Source organism: Plectropomus leopardus, chromosome 24 (assembly GCF_026936395.1).
Source record: "Plectropomus leopardus strain MGB_pleo_1.0 chromosome 24, ASM2693639v1, whole genome shotgun sequence".
Lineage (NCBI taxonomy): Eukaryota > Metazoa > Chordata > Actinopteri > Perciformes > Serranidae > Plectropomus > Plectropomus leopardus.
The window spans coordinates 1,820,704-1,840,383 of record NC_142199.1 but is presented as its reverse complement, the minus strand read 5'-3'; the positions used below and the strand labels follow the sequence as shown (position 1 = coordinate 1,840,383).

Below are 19,680 nucleotides of genomic sequence, written 5' to 3'. Positions count from 1 at the left end.
TATGTAAAATTCAATTTCCATTTTGATTTTTCTTTTGTTTTTATGGTCTCATAACTATATGTACATTCAAGTGACATCACTGCTGCCTAAATATTCTGATAGCCCAGGTTGTCCTGAAAAAAAAAGTTGTATATAGCTTGATTGTGCATTGAGGGACTGAGGGTTGAAGTGCATTATAACCAAAGCTAGGAAAAAACAGCTTAGGGCTTTAAAAGCACTGACTCACAGATACGAGAGAGCACCATCCGGCCTCGCAAATCACAGTTCAGTTAAATACATGCTCAAAACTAACACGCTCAACACACACATTTTTAACACAGCAACAAAACACTTTTCAATAGCTAAAACAACTCAAGGAGACTATTATTATCATTCAAGGCTTTAACAGGTCCTAAATTTTAAATGTGACTCTATACAAAAAACTATAAATGTATCAAAATCAGTGTTGTTGCATATCTTTGGCATATCTAAGACTGCAGCACCTCGGAGAAGGAACAAACAGCTCTGTAAGGGAGAAGATATTCTTAGTCCTTTCAACAACTTCCTGTCCTGAGATTGAAAGGTGTTTGGGAGGAGTTTTGCAGCTTCAACAGAACAGTACTTACATATCACAGTAGGAGGCAGTGAGAGTCACAGAGGTTTAATTTCGTTAGCTGTTCCACTCTTACAATACTTATGAACATTTTGAAATAAAGATTTAAATTCAAACTCAGGTTGAGTGCTACAGAAAACCTTTGCACATACTGATGATCATACTTTTAGCTCACATTTTTAATGATACAGGCATCACATTCATACATTTCACTGTTTTACAGCTCAGATTACTTTTAGGGAGTTTAAGGTTCACATTCAATAAAAAAGAAATATATATACATAAATATAAACTCCATTATTCCTGCAAAAGTACAAGTTATAGTGCTGACTCGTGTCCTGATCCCATATTCTGAGTTTCCAGGTCTTCCAAACACCACTAAGGCTACGTTCACACAGCAGGTCTTAACGCTCAATTCGGGTTATTCGCTCAGATCTGATTTTTTTGTTTGGCTGTTCACATTATGTTATGCCGATATACTTTTGTCATCAAAATCTGGATAAAATATGGATGGAAGACACCCGCTATCGGATCTGTCATTATGGATTTATTGAATCCCCGTAAAAACTTCTAAAAAAAAAAAATGCTTCTAAAAGAGCTACGATGCATCGAAAACATCCCTCAAAGTTAGTAAAACTTTTCTGAATGATACAAATTTTAGTCGGCGGCGACTATACCACTTTCTCTATGGCCGCACTTGGTCATTTCTTTTGGGATACTTCCAAACACGGACCGGTTACGGTACAAACAATCTAATTAGGCTCGGACAGAAGCGTCATCCCAAATACTTATTATTGGAAAACATCGGACCTGTGTCAGATTTAGGACCACATATGAAAGAGGCCCAGGTCGGATTTGAAAAAATCGTTTTCCATGTGATCTGTGCTGTTCACACTGTTATAAAAAAAATCAGATATGATTCACATACGAGCGAAAAAATTGGAATTGGGCCACTTATGCCTGCAGTCTGAACGTAGTCTAAGAGTCATGACAGACAGGAGAAACTACAGCGTGAAGTGAAGACACTCAGTTTTCATCCTGGAAGTCTGCACTCATCTGAGAAGAAAAGACGAGGAGAAAGACGACTTCATGGATTAATCTGGCTCAGCAATGTGTCCGAAAAAAATATAAAACACATAAAACACAGAAACAATAAGGGTTTTTTTTAAAATGTTTTTTAAATCACATGCTATATTGTTAAATTTTAATGCCAGTTTTGACAACAAACCACAGTATGAATTCTTATAATTCTTATAATTTTTATAAATTTTTATTTTTTATTAATTAAAGTGTGATGTTTCAATGCATTTTTGGACAACATGCTGTACTAAGACGTCATACTGTAGAGTATGGCCATTTTGGCCTTTTTTTCAACATGCTAAATTATGACTTCTGGGCTTTTTTTTGACTTTGTATACCATGACGGGTCTCTACAGGCTATAATAAGTCATTTTCAGCCATTTTTGGGACATGTAAAAATTTGACTCTTTTCCACATACTGCAGTATTTTTTCGACATGCTAAATTATGAAGTTTTTGGCCTTTTTTTTCAACATACTATGACTTTTTTGTGCCATTATGGACCACATGCTATAGTATGACCTTTTTTTTTTTTAATGTTTTTGACATGTTATAGTATGACCTTTTTGTCTTTTTTATTGGACAACATGTTATACTTTTACTTTTTATTCTATTTTGGACATAAAAAAGTAAATGAATGGTGTGTCTGATATACAATATGTCTTAAAACGTTTCAAAATGTTTTCATATGGTATTTAAATTTACTTGTTTTTTTGTGTTTTTTTATGTCTAGCTTTACTAATCAGTGTAGAGCAACAGATTAAAGCTGCATCTACCTGAACGTCAAACTCTTCAAATCCAGAAATCAGATTGCAGGTCTGAAAGCAGAGAGGGAAGACAAACAAAGACAGCAAGATTTGCAGACAAACAGACAAAGAATGCACCGGAAACTTGATTTAAATAGGAAAAAAGTTTGCAACAAAGCTCTGATGTCGCTTTAGTACATCCATCAAAAAATATCAAAGTTTATCATGAGTGTAAAGTACTTCATGCTGATGATGTACTGAAGCAAAATGAGCAGCAGCTCTGATTCCACTGAAGAAAAACAAAAAAATATTTGACTTGTCTTAAACTCACCACGGCATCGATGTCTCTGGGACTGACATACTGCGACAAAACTTTGTAGTCGTCAGGAGACATCGGCATCATGTTGTCCTGCAGTCTGGACGGATGTCTGCACAGAAGAACACAAATATTAACCCAGTTCAATCTGTTTCTTAAATAATATGTTGACATTTATTTGAAATACTTACACTTCAGAGACAGATATGAGCTCTGTCTTCATGTAGCCGCTCTTCTCCGGACCGTTCTCCACGTCCATGGGCTCTGGAGCTGGAAGCAGATTTGAGCGTTAAAAAAATGTAACGAAGTTTTGAATAAAAATGTGTAAATTTTTACGAGTGAAATTAGAGACAGTGCACAGTAATCAGATACATGTATTCTATTACAACAACTGTATTTATACTAGTGCAAAAATTACATTTGACGTTGTTGGAAATTAAATTTATTCTAGTGCATGTTTACATTAATACTAATCCAATAATTATATGTCTTCTAGTCCAATAATAATATTAATTATTATTAACTTTTATTATTATTATTGATAATTATTTTTTTCCAGAACAACACTTACTTTTTTATAATGCAATAATTACATTTTATTCCTGAGCAAAAATGTACATGTATGGTAATGCAATTATTACATATATTCTTGTGCCATAACTACATTTAATGTTATGCAAATATTTAATTTATTTTAGAGCAAAAATGTAATTTATTCTCAAGCAATAATTATATAAATTTGAGGGCAACAATAACAATTATTTCAATACAATATTTACATTTATTCTGATGCAATAATATATTGATTCTGGTCCAATAATTAGATTTATTCTAGTGTAATGATTAGTTTTTTCTAGTGCAAAATTGCACTATATATTTTTTTTTGTTTTACATAATATTTTAGACCCCATGATTTTGACTGTGAATTTTTGTTTGCTGAGGTTATTATGTTTCTTTATTTTATGTTTTCCTGTGTATTTTTATTGCACTGATCACAAGTTTATCGCCTAATTTTGTTGAGTGTACAAATACAATAAAAGCTTTATTAATTAAAATCCTGCTTTCAAAATCCTGCCAAGGTAAAAGTATCAACATTATCAGCAAAAATACTTAACTGTTGAATATTTGATAGTGTTTTATTTTTACAATTTCAGAGTTCTGCAAATTTTCAACATTTTCTGTCTGTTTCTCCGCTTTAAAGGAGTTAATTTGCATTATTTTGGACTAACTTTGTGGAATTCGGTGAATAGTAAAGTCCTTTTGTAAAAGGAAAGTATTGGTGACTCACTCTCAGAGGGTTTGGGGTAGTATTTCCCGAAGGCCTTGTCTTTGGGGATGTTGGGGTAGAGGAAGCGGAGCGGGTTCTCCGGGATGTTCTCGGCGGCCATCACCTTGTATGTGCGGATGATGTCGGGCAGAGAGACGGCGGTGAGCTCCTTCTTTGTGTACGGCTCCACGGAGTGGAAGAGAGGCTTGTCTGGGTTCGTAAAGAGACACATTTTCATCAGTAATAATATATAAATAAGTAATGATGTCCCAAAATCTACCTCATCTACATGTATATCGTCTTTTTTTCATTTCTGCAAAGACAAACAGTTAAAAGTGTAAAATTCCGAATAAATAATTGACATTTGGATGTTTTTTTTTTCAAAAATCCCCTTGTATTTGTCACTTCATGTTGCAGAGTTGACATGTTTTTTCTCACCGTGGACGTCATGTTCGATCCAGGTGAAGGTGATGGCGCCCTCTTTGCTGCTCTCACTGAACCGGAGCAGGAAGGTACCGGGACACTTATCGCTCAGCAGAGCTTTCTCCCGCTCTTTGCTGAGGAAGCCCATGATGGAGCTGCAGACAGAAAACAGCGAGGGTTGGAAATTAGAACCAGCCAAGTGCTGGTAAAATCCACAAGTGGCTGCTAGATTTGCTTCACTAACCACCGAAAATCACAACCGAAATCTACAGAGTGGCTGGTAGATCTTAGCTATGGTGGCAGCTGGACAAAACAATTCATGTCCAAGCCTGTGCACTGTATCTCAGAGGTAATACTGTTCACTTTACTGCAGTCTGACAGCTTTCTTTACAGTTTTGCATGCAGGACAAGTCTATAAACAATGCTTTGTTTTAAATTAAATTACCCAACAGTTTGTGCAAATTGTAAAAAGTATTTTTACTACTAACTGACGGAAAATAACTCACACAGTCCATAGAAAATAGCAGCAGCACTCACCCGTCGTTCCAGAGGGAAAGCAGGTGTCTTTTAATCAAATCCAGGATTCCTTCAATCCACAACCAGAAGGGGAAAGCTTTCTCGTTTGCACTCTGCTGCTGGACAAAAAAAATTTAAAAATAAAAAGTTTAGTTTCCCAAAGATACTCAACAGAGCAGAAATACAAAAGAATAAATGCACAACTGACAGATAGTGGTGACGTTCTGATCTCCTTTTCAACCCGAAATCTCTCAGACCAGCTGCTCCTGTCTGTCCTGCGATCGAGACTAAAGAGCCGTCCACACCAAGAACAGTAAGTTTAGTTTTTAGAAAGTGGATGGCGGAGTCCACGCGACTACTTTAACAAGGAAAGTGTTGAACGATATCGTTTGGATCACTCCCAGAGCGATTTTATGAACGACAGAAATACTAACAACCAATCAGAATCTTATTTATTAGACTCCTTTAGACGTCACGTCTAACTTAGATCCGAACAGCTAATCTGGACCAAAAAATGTCTGTTTTAATGTTGAAAAACATGTTTGAAGCTATGCATTATTTTACTGTTTGGTTTTCTTTTTGTTTGTATTCCTGTGGATTTATTCATCAATAATTGATTTGTCTCCCTGACTGTAGCAGATTCTGGCCAGCAGATGGAGCTGCTGACTGCTGTCAGGAGAAGAAGATGACAGAAAAATCACCATCTTAATATGATGATTTATTGGCAACATCATGAATTTCAAATTTAGATCCAAATCCTATGATTTTAAATGTGTTCAGTTTGGTTGTCATCAGTACATTTCTGGGACATTTTTCTATAAAAAAAAAAAAATCAAGCTTCAGGAGTGCCAACAATGTCAGGAAAAAAAATTAAGTTATTATTATTATTATTATTATTATTATTATTATTATTATTATTATTATTATTATTATTATTAGCAGCAGCAGCAGCAGCACAGAACATTTGCTTAGTTTGATTCATTATTAAGACGACTGCAGTCAGAAATCTTTGTCTGTAGTCTGTTTCTCACCTTGCAGAACTTGATCCAGGGGACCTGCCCCTCCGGGTTCCTCTGGGCTTTCGCTCCTGCAGAGAAGCATTCAGGTTTTACATTTCTCTCCGCTGAGGTTAAAGAGTTAAACATCTGCAGCTATCAGAGGGGTTTCATACCGAGCAGTTTGTCAGCCAGCATGTTGAGCTGCTCCTGGTTCAGGCCTCGCTTGGTGACGGAGGAGAACTGCCAGCTGAGGACCTCAGACAGCTGAGACCACTTCGCCGCCGGAGGGGTGATGAAGAACTTCAGATTCTGAAGACGAGGAGAGAAAACTTCAGTAACAACAGAGTGCATGTCAAAAATACCTGAGCGACACTGGATTCATCAAAACATTAATGTGGACTTTAACCCTTTAAAACTTTCATTTCTTGTTAAAACATGGAGAGAAGGTGACGAGCAAATTTATCTGAAAATATGCAAAAAAAGATAAAGACAGAAAAAAAAGAAAAAACAAATTACACAAAGAAATTACACAAAAAGGTTCTGCAATTTGAAGGGGAAAAAAGCATATTTCTTTCCTGTGAAATAATTTTTAATATATAGTCATAATAATTATGAATATAAATTTCTGGGCATTTTCCCTACATCTCTTCTACCTTTTTTTAATCACCTTAAAAATAAAATAAAATAAAGTAACATAAAAATATTTTTTAGGTCAAACATACCCAACTGCTACTGGATTTATGAAAACATTATTTTGTACTTTAACCCTTTAAAACCACATTGGTTTGATTTCTTGCAAAGACATGGAGGGGAGGCAATGAGCAACTTAAAGGGACATCACCCAAAAATGATGAACGAAATAAGTAAAAAGTTTATAAGAAAATTATCTAAAAAATAAGGGGAAAAAAAAACAAAAATTTACTTTCCGGTTTTTCTTTGTATGTGTGGTTATGTGTGTGTGTGTGTGTGTGTGTGTGTGTGCGCGCTCGTGTGTGTGTGTGTGTGTGTGTGTGCGTGCTCACTTTGGGCTCGGTGGTCAGCATGTTGTACCAGAGGATGGAGGCCCAGCCGCTGGGCAGCTGACAGACGTTAGAGATCACCACCACAGGCAGAGACATGGCCTAAAACAACAGCATGTAAACAACAAACAACAACAAACAATAATGAACTAAAATGCAAACAAGCCCAGAGTAAAAAAAACAACAACAAGAAAACGCTTTCTGTCGTTCGGTCTCACCTCCAGTTTGATGTCGAGTCCCGACTGGTTGACCTGCAGCTCGGACTCGAAGCTGAGCGAGTGGAGCTCCTCTGTGACGATCAGAGGACCCTGAAAAAACACACGCACGCACGCACGCACGCACGCACGCACGCACGCAGGCACACACACACACGCACACACACACGCACACACACACACAGCTGACACAAAACTACAACACACACCCATACCCCTCATACCCCTGAAGTATCCAAAAATCACTAATACTGACAAAATATTCAGACTAAATTTTCATTTTAACCTCATCGTCTGCACATTAAAAAACCTGTTTGTTGTTTCGTTTTATTCTGAAAGGGTGTAAGTTTTATTCTGAAAGGGTGCAATGAAGATGACACAGTTAAGTTAATGAGACTTCTTGAATATGCAATAATCATAAAAACACTAAAAAAATCTAATATACAAAAATCTATTTTAGCTTATATTGACGAGTCATGTAAACTCAGTAATTAATGCCAATATTAAACAACTAATATTGGCAAAAAATACATAAATTAAGTATAAAGAGATACATTTATAAAGCAGTCTAATAAAAAAAAATAAAAGGATAATATGGAAAAAAATAAAATAAAATAAAAATATTTAAAAATGAAATAAAGTAATTAAAAAAATAAAAAAGGAGAGCAGGGTCACTAAGGCTCTTACCTCGTTTGTTCGGTTGCCTGCAACTTTCTGCTCTTTCAGTTGCTGCGTAAAGAACAAGAAGTTAGTGAAACTTAAAAGTTATTTTACACTAAACTTTCCATCATTTGACAAGTTTCTGTTTTGTGCTCTTAAAGTAATCCAGCAGATTTTTTTCCAAATTCATTCTTTTTGATAACAGTTATTACGTTTAGGTCAAGCCAACTTTATTCATAAAGCACATTTCATACAATATAAGCTCAGTGTGCTTCACACACAACAAATATACACAAAAAAAAATTAGGGCAGAGAAGAAGACGAAAAAAGAAAAGTCTTGTGTGTGGTTTTTAGTTTTAGGTCTGACTCACATGCACTTTAATTTTTTTATAATTAAAAAGTCCAGGTTTAATTTCTAAATTTACTGAGAAATTATTCATGAGCTAAAAATCTCTCAAAACCACCACATTTAACTTCCACATTTTTTGATAAGAGTATAAAAATAAATAAAATATTCAAGAAAAGTATAAAAAATTTTACCAAATGTCTGAACTCTGCTGCCAGGCTGCCGTTCGACTCCTCCATGTTCATAACTTTGGTGTTTGTCCCCAAAATGTTGAACTTCCGAAACCTGATCAAACATCAATTAGGCAATTAATAAGAGCTCTTAACAGTAATTTATTCAATGCTATTATTATTATTATTATTATTTTTATTATTATTATTATAGTGGAAGTATCAGCATGAAACTTAAATTAAATAAAGTGAAATGTCTGTGAATGGTTTTGAGACGCACCCTTTCTTCTCCGTCACGTCTCTGAGGAACACAAGAAGATTTATTTAACCACACGTTCAAACATTAAACAACACTTTTCAACAGTAACGCTACATGTTGAACGCAGCTTACTTATCAAACAGTGCTTTGACTTTGAGCTGGTAGTTAAACTCCTGCAGCTTCACCAGGAACCTGAAACGAAAAGACGCAGTGTATATCAGAGGACAAAAGGACAAAAATTCTGAAATTATGGAAAAATAAATACATTAAAAACTAATTTTACCTACATATTTATTTAGTAGGTTTTATTTTTTTGATGTTCAAAATACAACATATTCAATGTTTTTTTTAAAAAAAAAAGGAAAATTGGAAAAAAGAGAATGAATACCCTTTTCTTCTTACCGGAGTTTGACTGTGAACTGGACGCCTGTTTTCAGCACCAGCGGTCTCTGTGGGTGGGTGGGCATGCAGGGCTGCCTCTCTACAACCAGAGAGCTACACACACACACACACACACACACACACACACACACACACACACACACACACACACACACACACACACACACACACACACACACACACACACACACACACACACACACACACACACACACACACACACAAGTCCATTATTACATTATTATACAAAAAAACTGAGCCATACAACAGGATTAATAATGACGTCACTGAACATCATTTTTAAGAAATTTGAAAATTACTTGCAAATAAGTAAAAAAGAAAAGCAGAAAATGACCTCAAACAAGTTAACATTTTTTATTTTTTTCTGAAACAGAATTTTAAATAATCAAGTAAATGAGAAATATATTTTTTCTTGACATGTTCATTTTGACATTGAGATTATTTTTTTTTCACATCGAATAACGCCCCCCCAAGCTAATTTCAAATATATTTTTTACCTCACAATTTTCCTTTGTATTCTGTTTTAGATTTTTTTTCCTGTGTGTGTTTTATTGTACAGCACTTTGTAACATTTTGAAAAGTACTATTTATATAAATTTTATTTTTTTTATCATTATTATTATTTTCTTGTCACTTTTTTTCAGTTTTTTTCTGTTTTTGAAAGAAATCAAACTAATTTTCTCAGGTTTCAGGGGTTTAAATGTATGTGGAAGGTGTCTAAAAGCAGCACAAGCAAGAAAGCTGATGTCCATCCAGGTGTGAAAGGGTTAATAACTTGTGTGTGAGGTCTCTTACTGCGAGAGGAGGTTCTTGAGGAGCTCCAGGGCTCGGGCCTCCAGGTAAGCTTTTTTCTGTGTGATGGGGTCGCTGTCGTAGGTGAACTTTTGCTCCAACTCCTGCAGCTTCTTCAGGTGCTGACGGACCTGCTGGAGACTCTCTGCTACTGCTGTGAACCTGCAGGAGGACGAGGAGACGCAGGAGCACGAGGAGACGCAGGAGGAGGAGAAGGAGGGAGAGTAATAAAGACGAGGACGTTTAATTCGGACATTGAAGGAAACGTTGAGCTGTTTTTTATTTGTTTTTGAGGCTGTTGGACGCAGGAAGTCTCACCAGTTCTGCAGCTGGTCCACGCAGGCGTTGGGCGGCCCTCCGATACAGGCGATCTGCTGCCGCTGCTTCCACTCCGGCAGCTCCTCGGAGATCAGGTCCGACAGCAGCGTCTGAGTGACGTTCAGGAGTTCGCCCAGCTGGGCCACCACGTCCTGAGGACCGGCAGAAGACATTTTTAGACATTTTAAGATGATTTAAATCAGAAAATTACACTTTCCAAAACACTCTTTGCTCTAAATCTATTCTAAAAAAATAGCAAAATCCTTTTAAACTTGTGTTTAGTCCTTTAATTTCTCTAAAGCTGGAACTTTATTTATCCCAAGAGAAATCACATTTGTGCAGCACAAATTCAGAAAGAGTGAAAATATAAATAAAAGGCGCACAGATTACATACTTTACCTGCACACTCCACAGTTTCCATATATTTTTCATCTACCACAGTATTATAGATTTTTTATAAATACACTTTTATTTAATCAAGAAAGTCCAACTGAGATAACATGAGTGCATAATAAAGACATAAACTATTTTAAATGCACAATATCAATCACTGTTAATGAAATAATGTTGTCTGCAGATGCTCGTCCCTTCAGACGCTAAAGTGGCGGCGAATCCTGCAGAGAAAGTTCCAGCTTTTGCAACAACTGGCGACACTGCAAAGAAACCCAAAAAAAGGAAGACGGACTTATCAGAGTCTATAATAGAGTCTGACAATAAACGAAATAAAACTCGTGTAAATAACAAGGAAGCGTCTCAGAGATGGAGAAAAAAATGTTTTTATCAGTTTCTGCAAACTGGAGTTTCCCCACCCACAATGCATTGCAGTTACGCATTTGATGCAGGAAAATTCCTCTGCGGTTTGACGGCAGCAATAAGCGAAACTCTGGTTACACCACAGAGGAAGAAGATGATGAATTAAACCACTAAATATAAAACACAGAACAGTTCATCGAGTAGCTTAGCAAAATCTTACTGCTGGATTATTTATTGAAAACGGCCATATTTATTATTACAGTTAATATTTACGTATAATATAATATTTATTTAAGCATGTGTGATTTCTGTATTCTCAACATTATTTGCAAATGCAGGAAAAAAATGCCATTTTTAAAGATATCATAAAAAATAACAGCTATGATAATCATGACACAGATCGCACTCAGGAATTATTATATTATTATTGTATATAGAGAGTGATGCAGCCGAGTGTCTGTGCTGCATTAATCTGCAGGAGACGCCTTCAGCTCACAGCAGTCTGCACCAGTTTACTTTATTTAACTCATTATGAACAACTGTACAATCCCTCCATTGCACTTTAATATTCTATTTTCCTTTTTATTTTTGCATTGCTTCTTTATTTTTTTATCTCAGATTGTATTCTATTTAAACTGACATTTTTTATTCTTCCTTTAATGTTAATTGTTTTGCACCAAAACACAGACTCAAAGTCCTTGTATATGTGAATGTACTTGGCATTAAATAAAACCAGATTCTGATTTGTTCATGTGTCATTCTGATGGTTTATAGAAAGCAGTCAAGCGCTCATCCTGAAACTGGCTGTCGATCCGTGATAGTCATGCTGAAAGTGAACGAGGACAGGCGCGTTTCACTTCCCTTCGCTCTCAGAGTGCTGCGTCAGCTGTTACGCAACATTGAGGACTGAGGGGATGTGGAAGCACTAATTAAACTCAGAAAGACAACTGCAGCAGCATTTCCGATTCCTGCGAGGTCCAGTGAACGAGGGCGACTCTGGACACTGCGTTCGTCTGCTCACCTGTCGTTTGGCTTTCAGTTCGAAGCCCATCCTCCCGACCGTCAGCTTCTCTTTCTCCAGCTCCTTCGCCGTCATGCCGTTCATTTCATTCTCTGCACAAACAGGAATAAAAACAAAAGTTAGCTCCTCAAACAAGCTTTTTCTACGTCACTTCTTCATGTCCCAAAACTGAATTTCTGTCTGATTTGTGACGTCTTGTGTGACACCTCAGCACCGTCTCACCTCTGTTCCTCAGTGTGTTGACTTTGAAGTCGTACTCGTCCTGCAGATCTTCGAGGTTTTTGATGTTCTGATCCGCCACCTGAAGGTTTGACAAGAACTTGGATCCATTAGAGACACTTTGGCAGCAGAAGTAGAAACAGAAAAGTTAACAAATGAAACAATCAGACAGTTTTTGTCTGTTTCAGTTATCTGTATCCATACAACATCAAGAGGTCTGTCATCTTTAAATTAGCTAGCCTACGTCCATACATTTCCTTTTTATTTTTTACTTTTTAATACATCCCAAAAAGGTCAAGATGAACCACGATAAGGCAAAAAAAAAAAATAAATAAAATAAAATAAAATGAAACAAAATCAAATAACATGCTTGTAGCACTTCAATAAAATCAATAAACAAAAAGTTTAAATGAACAGATTTCACATAAACTGTCTGTATTCGGTGTTGTGTCTCTTTGTCCCACGGTGTCTCACCTGGACTCTGTCTTTCATCTCCTTCACTTTGTTGTCCAGCTTCTGTTTCTCCACCACCATCGCCGACACCGTCCCCTCGCCCTCCTGCTGCACAACCGAAATATTTTACTGTTGATGAGTTTATAGCGAGAACATTTCCCTGAAGGAATTTCTCCTCTAAACACCAAATAAATATGGATAAAAATGATATATTTGAAATTATTTTACAGAATAATTCTAAATATAATTAAGTTTTTCAGGTGAACAGTAATTTGAGTTTTTATTGAGCACATTTTCACATCTAACCGGGTGTTTTGTGTCATCAGTATATTTAAGCTGCGTTCAGGCGCCTTTCACATGCATCTAAACCTTTAAGAAATTGAGCAAATTGGTTTGATGTTAGAAATTAGGAAAAAAAAATACATATTGATAATAAAAAGGTAAAAATGTCATTAAAACTATATTTATAATTAATACTATAAATATTTTATCTATATATTTATTGTTTTTCAGTGTTTTTTAAAAAATGTGTCTGAAAGAAATGAAGCCAAATTTCAGGTTTCAAAGGGTTAATGGACGTTCTTATTAGTCACTTAGATGCAAAAAACGTATAAAGATAGTGTACAGGTTGATAAAATGCCAAAATCATCCTTTAAGAAACAGATTTGAAACAAATAAAAATAGTGTTTATGTTTGAACATTTTACTCTTTTTTGTAAAATTAAACATTTACAATTAGTGGAGGGTATTCCAGTTTCCCCCCGTTATCTAAGAAAAAAGGCGTAAAAACCCTGCAGGTTTTACCTCGGTGCTCTTGGCGATGGCGAGGATCTTCTGCTCCTCCTTCAGGTTTCTGGAGATGATCATGGCCATGTGGACCGGGTCTTCCTGGAACCGATCCTGCAGAGACAAACACGGTTATAACAACGACTAACAAACCAAACAAAGATTAGAAATTCTCTGCTCCGGCTGGGTTCGCTCGTACCTGCAGGTTCCTCTTGATCTTGCGGATGTTGTGCTGCAGCAGGAAGTTGTTCTCCAGGGCGAAGCGGCTGTGCTGGTCGTCCAGCTGAGCCAGGAGGTCGTGGAAGCGGACGGTGGCCAGAGAGTCCTGGATCGCCACCGTGTCCCTGAGGAGCCAGACGACACAGTAACACTATGACACACGCAGCCAATGACTGTTTTTATTAATCAAGTTCTACAAAAAATTTAGGTCCAAAAAGTAGTCAAGTTTCAGTAATAAATAAACACAGCAAGGCAGCAAATAGGAGACGTTCGAACAAGAGAATTTTTGTTTGATAAAGAATTACAGCTCTGTAGTTTGCTAAAAATCTTATTGTTTCACGTAACTGCATTTCTACTACAACTGACAATAATTACCAAACTTAAAGAATTAATCAGTGAACAAAAAAAAACTATAAAATCAAGATCTGACCATAGATTGACATTATTTTTAATTATTTTTGGGGGGTTTTTGTTTCTTCTTCCACCATCTCTTAACTGCATTTTAGTATGTTTACATAAATACAACCTGATTTAACCCTTAGGGACTGTTTGTTGCCATTTACATGCTTTCCATTCTTCATTTTTGGATAATTGTGTGTGTGTTCATGCATGTGTCCTAAATGTAGTCCAGATTGTATATTTTAATGTAATCTGTGAATTTGCAGCTCAGCTCCTACAATAAGTCTAAAATACACTGTGGAAACTAAATAGTTACATTCAGACTGTTCAGGTCCAAAAATGCTCCATTGAAACCCATTCAAACTGACATTTTTGATCCCACAGCCATCAGAGCAGAAAAACAGGACTTGTATTATTTCTGGGTGTCATTCTGGGCTTTTGACTCTGAATTTGTCATTTTGACTATTTTCCACCTGATGAGGTCATTTTGACCATATTTGGCATATGGAGGAAATACATGCTATTTCCACTAGGTGACCTGTCACAGTCAATGTAGCTGCCTGATCACTGACATATCCCAGACTGTCAGCAGCTACACTCACACACTGACATATCCCAGACTGTCAGCAGCTACACTCACACACTGACATATCCCAGACTGTCGGCAGCTACACTCACACTGACATATCCCAGACTGTCAGCAGCTACACTCACACACTGACATATCCCGGACTGTCAGCAGCTACGCTCACACACTGACATATCCCAGACTGTCAGCAGCTACAATCACACACTGACATATCCCAGACTGTCAGCATCATGTAGTATATTGAAAATATATATTTTTTCATCTATAAATATAGTGGCGTCATGACAAAAACCTGGTATTTAAAGGGTTAAAAAGAGTCTGTGTGCAGAGAGGTATGAATGTGAGTATTTGACACTGCACACAAAAATAATAATTTTATAAAAGTCAATGTTGCTGTTAATCACTGACATATGGCTGTGATAATTTAAAAAAATCTACTTAGCATGTAGTACATTCAAAGTATTTCATTTTTTGTGTTATTTGATATTTATGATTAGGACTGATGTTAGTTAAAAAAAATTAACTCAATAAAAGTAGAAAATAATAATAATATATAATAATAATTTTTCAAGCGCGTTTTGTGCACCGAGCGATACGAGTGTGTTTGATATTGAAAATAAACAACTTTAATAAAAATTGAAACATTAAAAAAAGAAATGTTAGAAGAAGATTTTAAAAAATAAAAAAGACACAAAGATCATATGTAAATGGACCCATTTTTGAGAGTTTGTCCTCTTACCAGTCGATGCTCTCGATCCACTTGCTCAGGTACTGCCGGATGTCCATGGGGAACGAGTCGTCGTACAGCTGGTCCACCTGCTCCAGGTACTTACAGTCCAGCATCTGGAGTTGGCACCACTGCGCCATCTTCTGGGGAAAAGACAGAAAACTCGAGAGTTTAAAGGTTTGTTCACTTAGAGACAAAATCTGCACTTACAGAAGAGTTTAAGGTTTGGATTAAATAAATTTATACTTCTTCCTACTCCCTTTCACACATGTAAATAAATGCAATCTGTGGATTATTAAATTATTACGTCCTTTTTTCCCCTCTTCTTTTATAGATTATTTTCAACCATAACACATTACATAATAAACATTTTTCATAAGGATTTTTTAAAAATATGAGCTGAGAGAAATGTTTTACAGTTGACAGTTAACTTTCTGTTGGGAGTATCAATATCGCAAAATTTGTGAAACATATGGATGAAATGTGGCTGTGTGTACATGTATGTTATTACACCTTGCACAAAAACTAAATAAAAATTTGATCACAAAAAATTGTATTTTAAGTTAAAAATCTAAACAATATTATGCTACAATGTACAACAACATATGTAAATATACAGAAATAAATAAGAAATATAAACAACATGTGTACCATATGTTAAAAACCATTCAAGAGCGGTGTTTATTAGAATAAATAAAATATAGATTTATGAGTTGGCTCTAGTAAAGACAACAAATTCTCATTTTCAAACCATAAAAACTCATTAAAAATATCTAATTAACTGAGTATAATTAAATGCATTTTTTTTTTTAAAATTTAAGCGATCTGTAGTCCTGCAGTTGCTGCTGTTCAGTTTTATTTATTCTTATCACATTTCTTTAATTTGGTCAAGTTTGGTTCTGCAGTGTTCCCACAGTGCAGTTTCATCTAATCCCTTTTTCAGAAACATAAGAGTAATGCAGTTATTTCACAATCGAATTTGCTTCCCACACTCTTTTCCTCAGCTTCCTAAAGCTGACTCTGTAACTGTTATGGGCTGTGTTTCTTCTTCTTTAAGTTTTTCAAAATACATTCACTGTCAACAGAAAAGTCCAAAATCTGAGGCATTAGAGGGCTCATTTGGTGAAAAAAAACAAAAAAACAAAATGTGATTCTCGGGAACGTTCACAAGCTGAACGTTGGTAAAACTCGTCAGCCCAAAATATGATGGTACTCTGAATGATAACATTGAAATAAATAATACTGAGTGTCAACTGAAACTTGAAAATTCACTAGCCATTTGGGTGGTGGACAGAACAGTTTATTTTCCACCCTTAAAACCGATCAGTACCCTGAAAAAAAGTGCATTTGATTTATTCTTGCATTTATTCTTCTTAATAGACATATAAAACTGAAGATCATTGTTGCATCTAACTTTATTTTTCTACTTGTCAAAATTATCATTTTTGTATTTGTTTGGAAGATGTTTGTTTACTTTTAGAATAATTCAGTATTAAACCATTACAAAACCTAAAATACTGAATTTTTTTCTTTCTTCAAAACAAACAATAGAAGGCTATGTTAAAAATATATTTTCATAAAATAAACTCTTTTTTGTAGTAGAACATTAAAAGATAGTATACAAACCATGAAAATAATTGTATGTAGGCCAATGTAGCCAATAAGCAAATAACACAAAACAAACATTCATTTTTGGTCTAAATACCTGAAATTGAGACAGTTTGACAGACTTTTGACATCCGTGAATCACTTAGTATTTGTAAAAATAAATATATATTTTTGAGTCATTTCTTAAGAAAGCTGGCAAAGGTAAGTGTGTGTTTCCATAGGTTTCGTTTTCCTCTCTGCTATCACTCTTCCTTCAGTCTAAAAATATCCTACAGCAGGAACCCACTGCTGTACCTGATCCCACCTATTCTTGATAGTTCTCGTGAACCGAAATTCCAGCAAGAAATGCGACTTTTTAAATTTCCTTCTAATTTGCCATTAATGGAAATATCATAGCACAATATATAATACTTTATCTATATGCATATTTTTCACTGAAAACTTCGGCTTACATGTTATTCATCTATTGCAACATATCAAATAAATCAAAGCATCCGGGACAGACAGTGACGAAACACCACTTAAAAACCAAAAAAAGTTGAATTTTTATTTAAATAACTGCTGCAGCGAGTATACAAGTAGAGGCTAGTATAACTGTCCTTTAGTAATTCTCAAAGGGTCTGAAAGTATCCCACAGCAGGAGTGACCCCTGAACGCACTAAATCTCACGAGTTCTCTATAACCGAATTTCGTTGTGAAATGTCACTTTTTACATCGTCATTAATAACAGAATCATAGCAAAAGAACATAATACTTATTCTAAATGAAGATTTTTCACGTAAGACTTCGGCTTATATGTGGTTCACCTGGTGTAACATATAAACTTTCACCGCGAGGCCACCTATTATTGCTAGTTTACGTAAGAAGTCCGTACAGTTATGCAACTTTTTAAGGATATCTTGTAAATTGCCATTAATACCAGCATCACAGCACAAAAAATACTACTTCGTCTAAATGTTTATTTTCCACTGGTATATTCGGCTAACATGGTATTCACCTGGTGCAACAAATTAAATGGGATTACAACATCTGGGACAGCCTGTGAGGGATTGTGTTAACCAAATTCCGTCCAAAAATGCGCTTTTTTGTGTATTATTTCAAACGTGCCATTAATAACGGCATAATGACAAAAAACATATCATTTAATCTGAATTTGTATCTCTCGCAGGTGAATTCGGCTTACGTGTTATTCACCAGATGTAACAAACGTACTCAAAATACTTAATTTGGGACATGTTTGCAGCTCATATCCAAGGTGTTGGACGTAAAGTGGTGGAAGTGGTGGGCGGTGGCAGATTCAAGAAACACCTTTTTAAAACGTTTAATTTTCAATTAAATAACTACTGTTCAGTAAAACCTATAAATAAGCGAAAAGTAGCGACATATAACGAGCTTTTGGTGCTTTTAAAGAGTCGTTTAATGTTTTCGTCTTCCAAGTTTCTGTACATGACTTTAGCATGCAGTTTGGATGAAGAGTATGTCAATATGAGAACACACAGCGGATTTAGGTTACATTTAATCACTGTGTGAGAAAATAAGTAATCAAACCTACCTTATATTGTCAGGAAATGTGTATAATATACGGTAGAAATGTAATTTTTTTCCTGAAAGGGCTTTTCCAAAAACTGTGCAACGGATGTGACAAGCACCCTACTTATTAGTGTACGGAAACAGTTTCAGCCAATCAGCTCTTAAGCTCCCCGAGATGTGCCCGCCCCTTTTCTTCTGACAGCCAATCAGAGCAACGACAACAGGCTGTTCCATCAGTTATGAGGTGTACCCATAATAACAATTATACACAAGATTTTTTAGTGCATATTAATCAGTATGACCGCAAAATCAAGAATAAACACCAGAAAACGTTATTTTTTTGTATATTATAAAGTTGTTAAACTATACATAAAGACTGTTTTTGTGATTCATTAGGACATCATGTAGTTTCTGGGGGAGGAAAGCCAATATAAAGAAGAGCTCACAGTGACCACGTGTTTTCTGAGAAAGAAAGTAAACTACAGTAACTAAAACGCCTATAACTCTGAAACTGAAACTTAATTCTTGATAAAAAAAAAAAACAAAAAAAAAAAAAAAACTTTGTCCAAAAATAAAAGAAAATATTTTTCAAAATATAAGATCGGAAAATATGAATTTATTTATTATAAGAAAAACAGAAATAAACACTTTTTTTCTGTTTTGAGCCCAAAAACAATAATAATAGCCAGAAAACACTGTATATAAACTATATAGTGATTAAATTGCTTTTCTGCTATGAGTAATATATTGTTGTTTTATGAAAAAATTAAACTGTGAAACCATTTGGGTTCTGAACTTCTATGAAAATAAGACAATTTGAAAATCTCGTGTAAATGTTGACATCTCACACTTGTGACTTTGGGTCAGAACATGGGCCTAAAATGAGACAGTGGGCCCCTGGGCGCAGACATGTAAAAGAGCCCCACCACCTCACCTACATATGAGCAAGATATGCAATCTTTGTGTTTGTTTAATGTTTTTTTTCTGGTCATTATGCATCTTTAGGTGATTTAGTTTTTCTCTGAAATCATTTTTTGTCTGTTTGAAGTCAAGTTGTACTTCCTTGTGGTCATGTAGTGTCTCCTTGTGGTTGTTTTATGTGTTTTATAAACTGTTTTGTGTCTCTGAAGTTAAGTTGTGTTTCTTTGTGGTCATTTAGTGTCTCCAAAATTATTTTTTTGTCTCTTTCTGATTTTCGTGTGTCTTTTCAAGGTCAGTTTGTGTCCACTTGTAGTAGT

At 35.5% G+C, this 19,680-nt stretch overlaps 1 protein-coding gene across 6 annotated transcripts; it reads right to left on the bottom strand.

Annotated features, from left to right (window-relative positions):
* Window positions 1-624: 624 nt before the first annotated feature.
* Window positions 625-18,585, bottom strand: stat1a (signal transducer and activator of transcription 1a). Of its 6 annotated transcripts, none has more exons than XM_088074192.1 (25): window positions 18,465-18,585; window positions 15,317-15,447; window positions 13,570-13,714; window positions 13,389-13,484; window positions 12,607-12,693; window positions 12,136-12,214; window positions 11,914-12,005; window positions 10,140-10,291; window positions 9,825-9,983; window positions 9,009-9,101; window positions 8,739-8,798; window positions 8,628-8,648; window positions 8,372-8,462; window positions 7,859-7,900; window positions 7,175-7,264; window positions 6,960-7,058; window positions 6,111-6,246; window positions 5,971-6,026; window positions 4,961-5,058; window positions 4,439-4,578; window positions 4,022-4,210; window positions 2,925-3,003; window positions 2,749-2,845; window positions 2,448-2,489; window positions 625-1,648 (listed from the first exon to the last, which is right to left on the bottom strand). In XM_088074192.1, the coding sequence occupies exons 2-25, from the start codon at window positions 15,442-15,444 to the stop codon at window positions 1,619-1,621; spliced, it is 2,301 nt and encodes a 766-aa protein (XP_087930318.1). In that variant the 5' UTR covers window positions 15,445-15,447; window positions 18,465-18,585; the 3' UTR covers window positions 625-1,618. The 6 variants fall into 6 exon arrangements, with proteins under 6 accessions (XP_087930318.1, XP_087930320.1, XP_087930321.1 ...); XM_088074194.1 differs by having other exon boundaries at window positions 4,961-5,055; XM_088074195.1 differs by having other exon boundaries at window positions 12,607-12,690.
* Between the last annotated feature and the right edge of the window lie 1,095 nt (window positions 18,586-19,680).

Bases quoted from the DNA above. Each gene is read 5' to 3' on its own strand.
- stat1a (XM_088074192.1), bottom strand. From the start codon at position 15,444: ATGGCGCAGTGGTGCCAACTCCAGATGCTGGACTGTAAGTACCTGGAG. The intron at 7,265-7,858 runs GTAAGAGCCTTA...GTGTTTTTTCAG, and splicing joins CAGGCAACCGAACAAACGAG to GGTCCTCTGATCGTCACAGA. The intron at 4,211-4,438 runs GTGAGAAAAAAC...TTACGAACCCAG, and splicing joins GATCGAACATGACGTCCACG to ACAAGCCTCTCTTCCACTCC.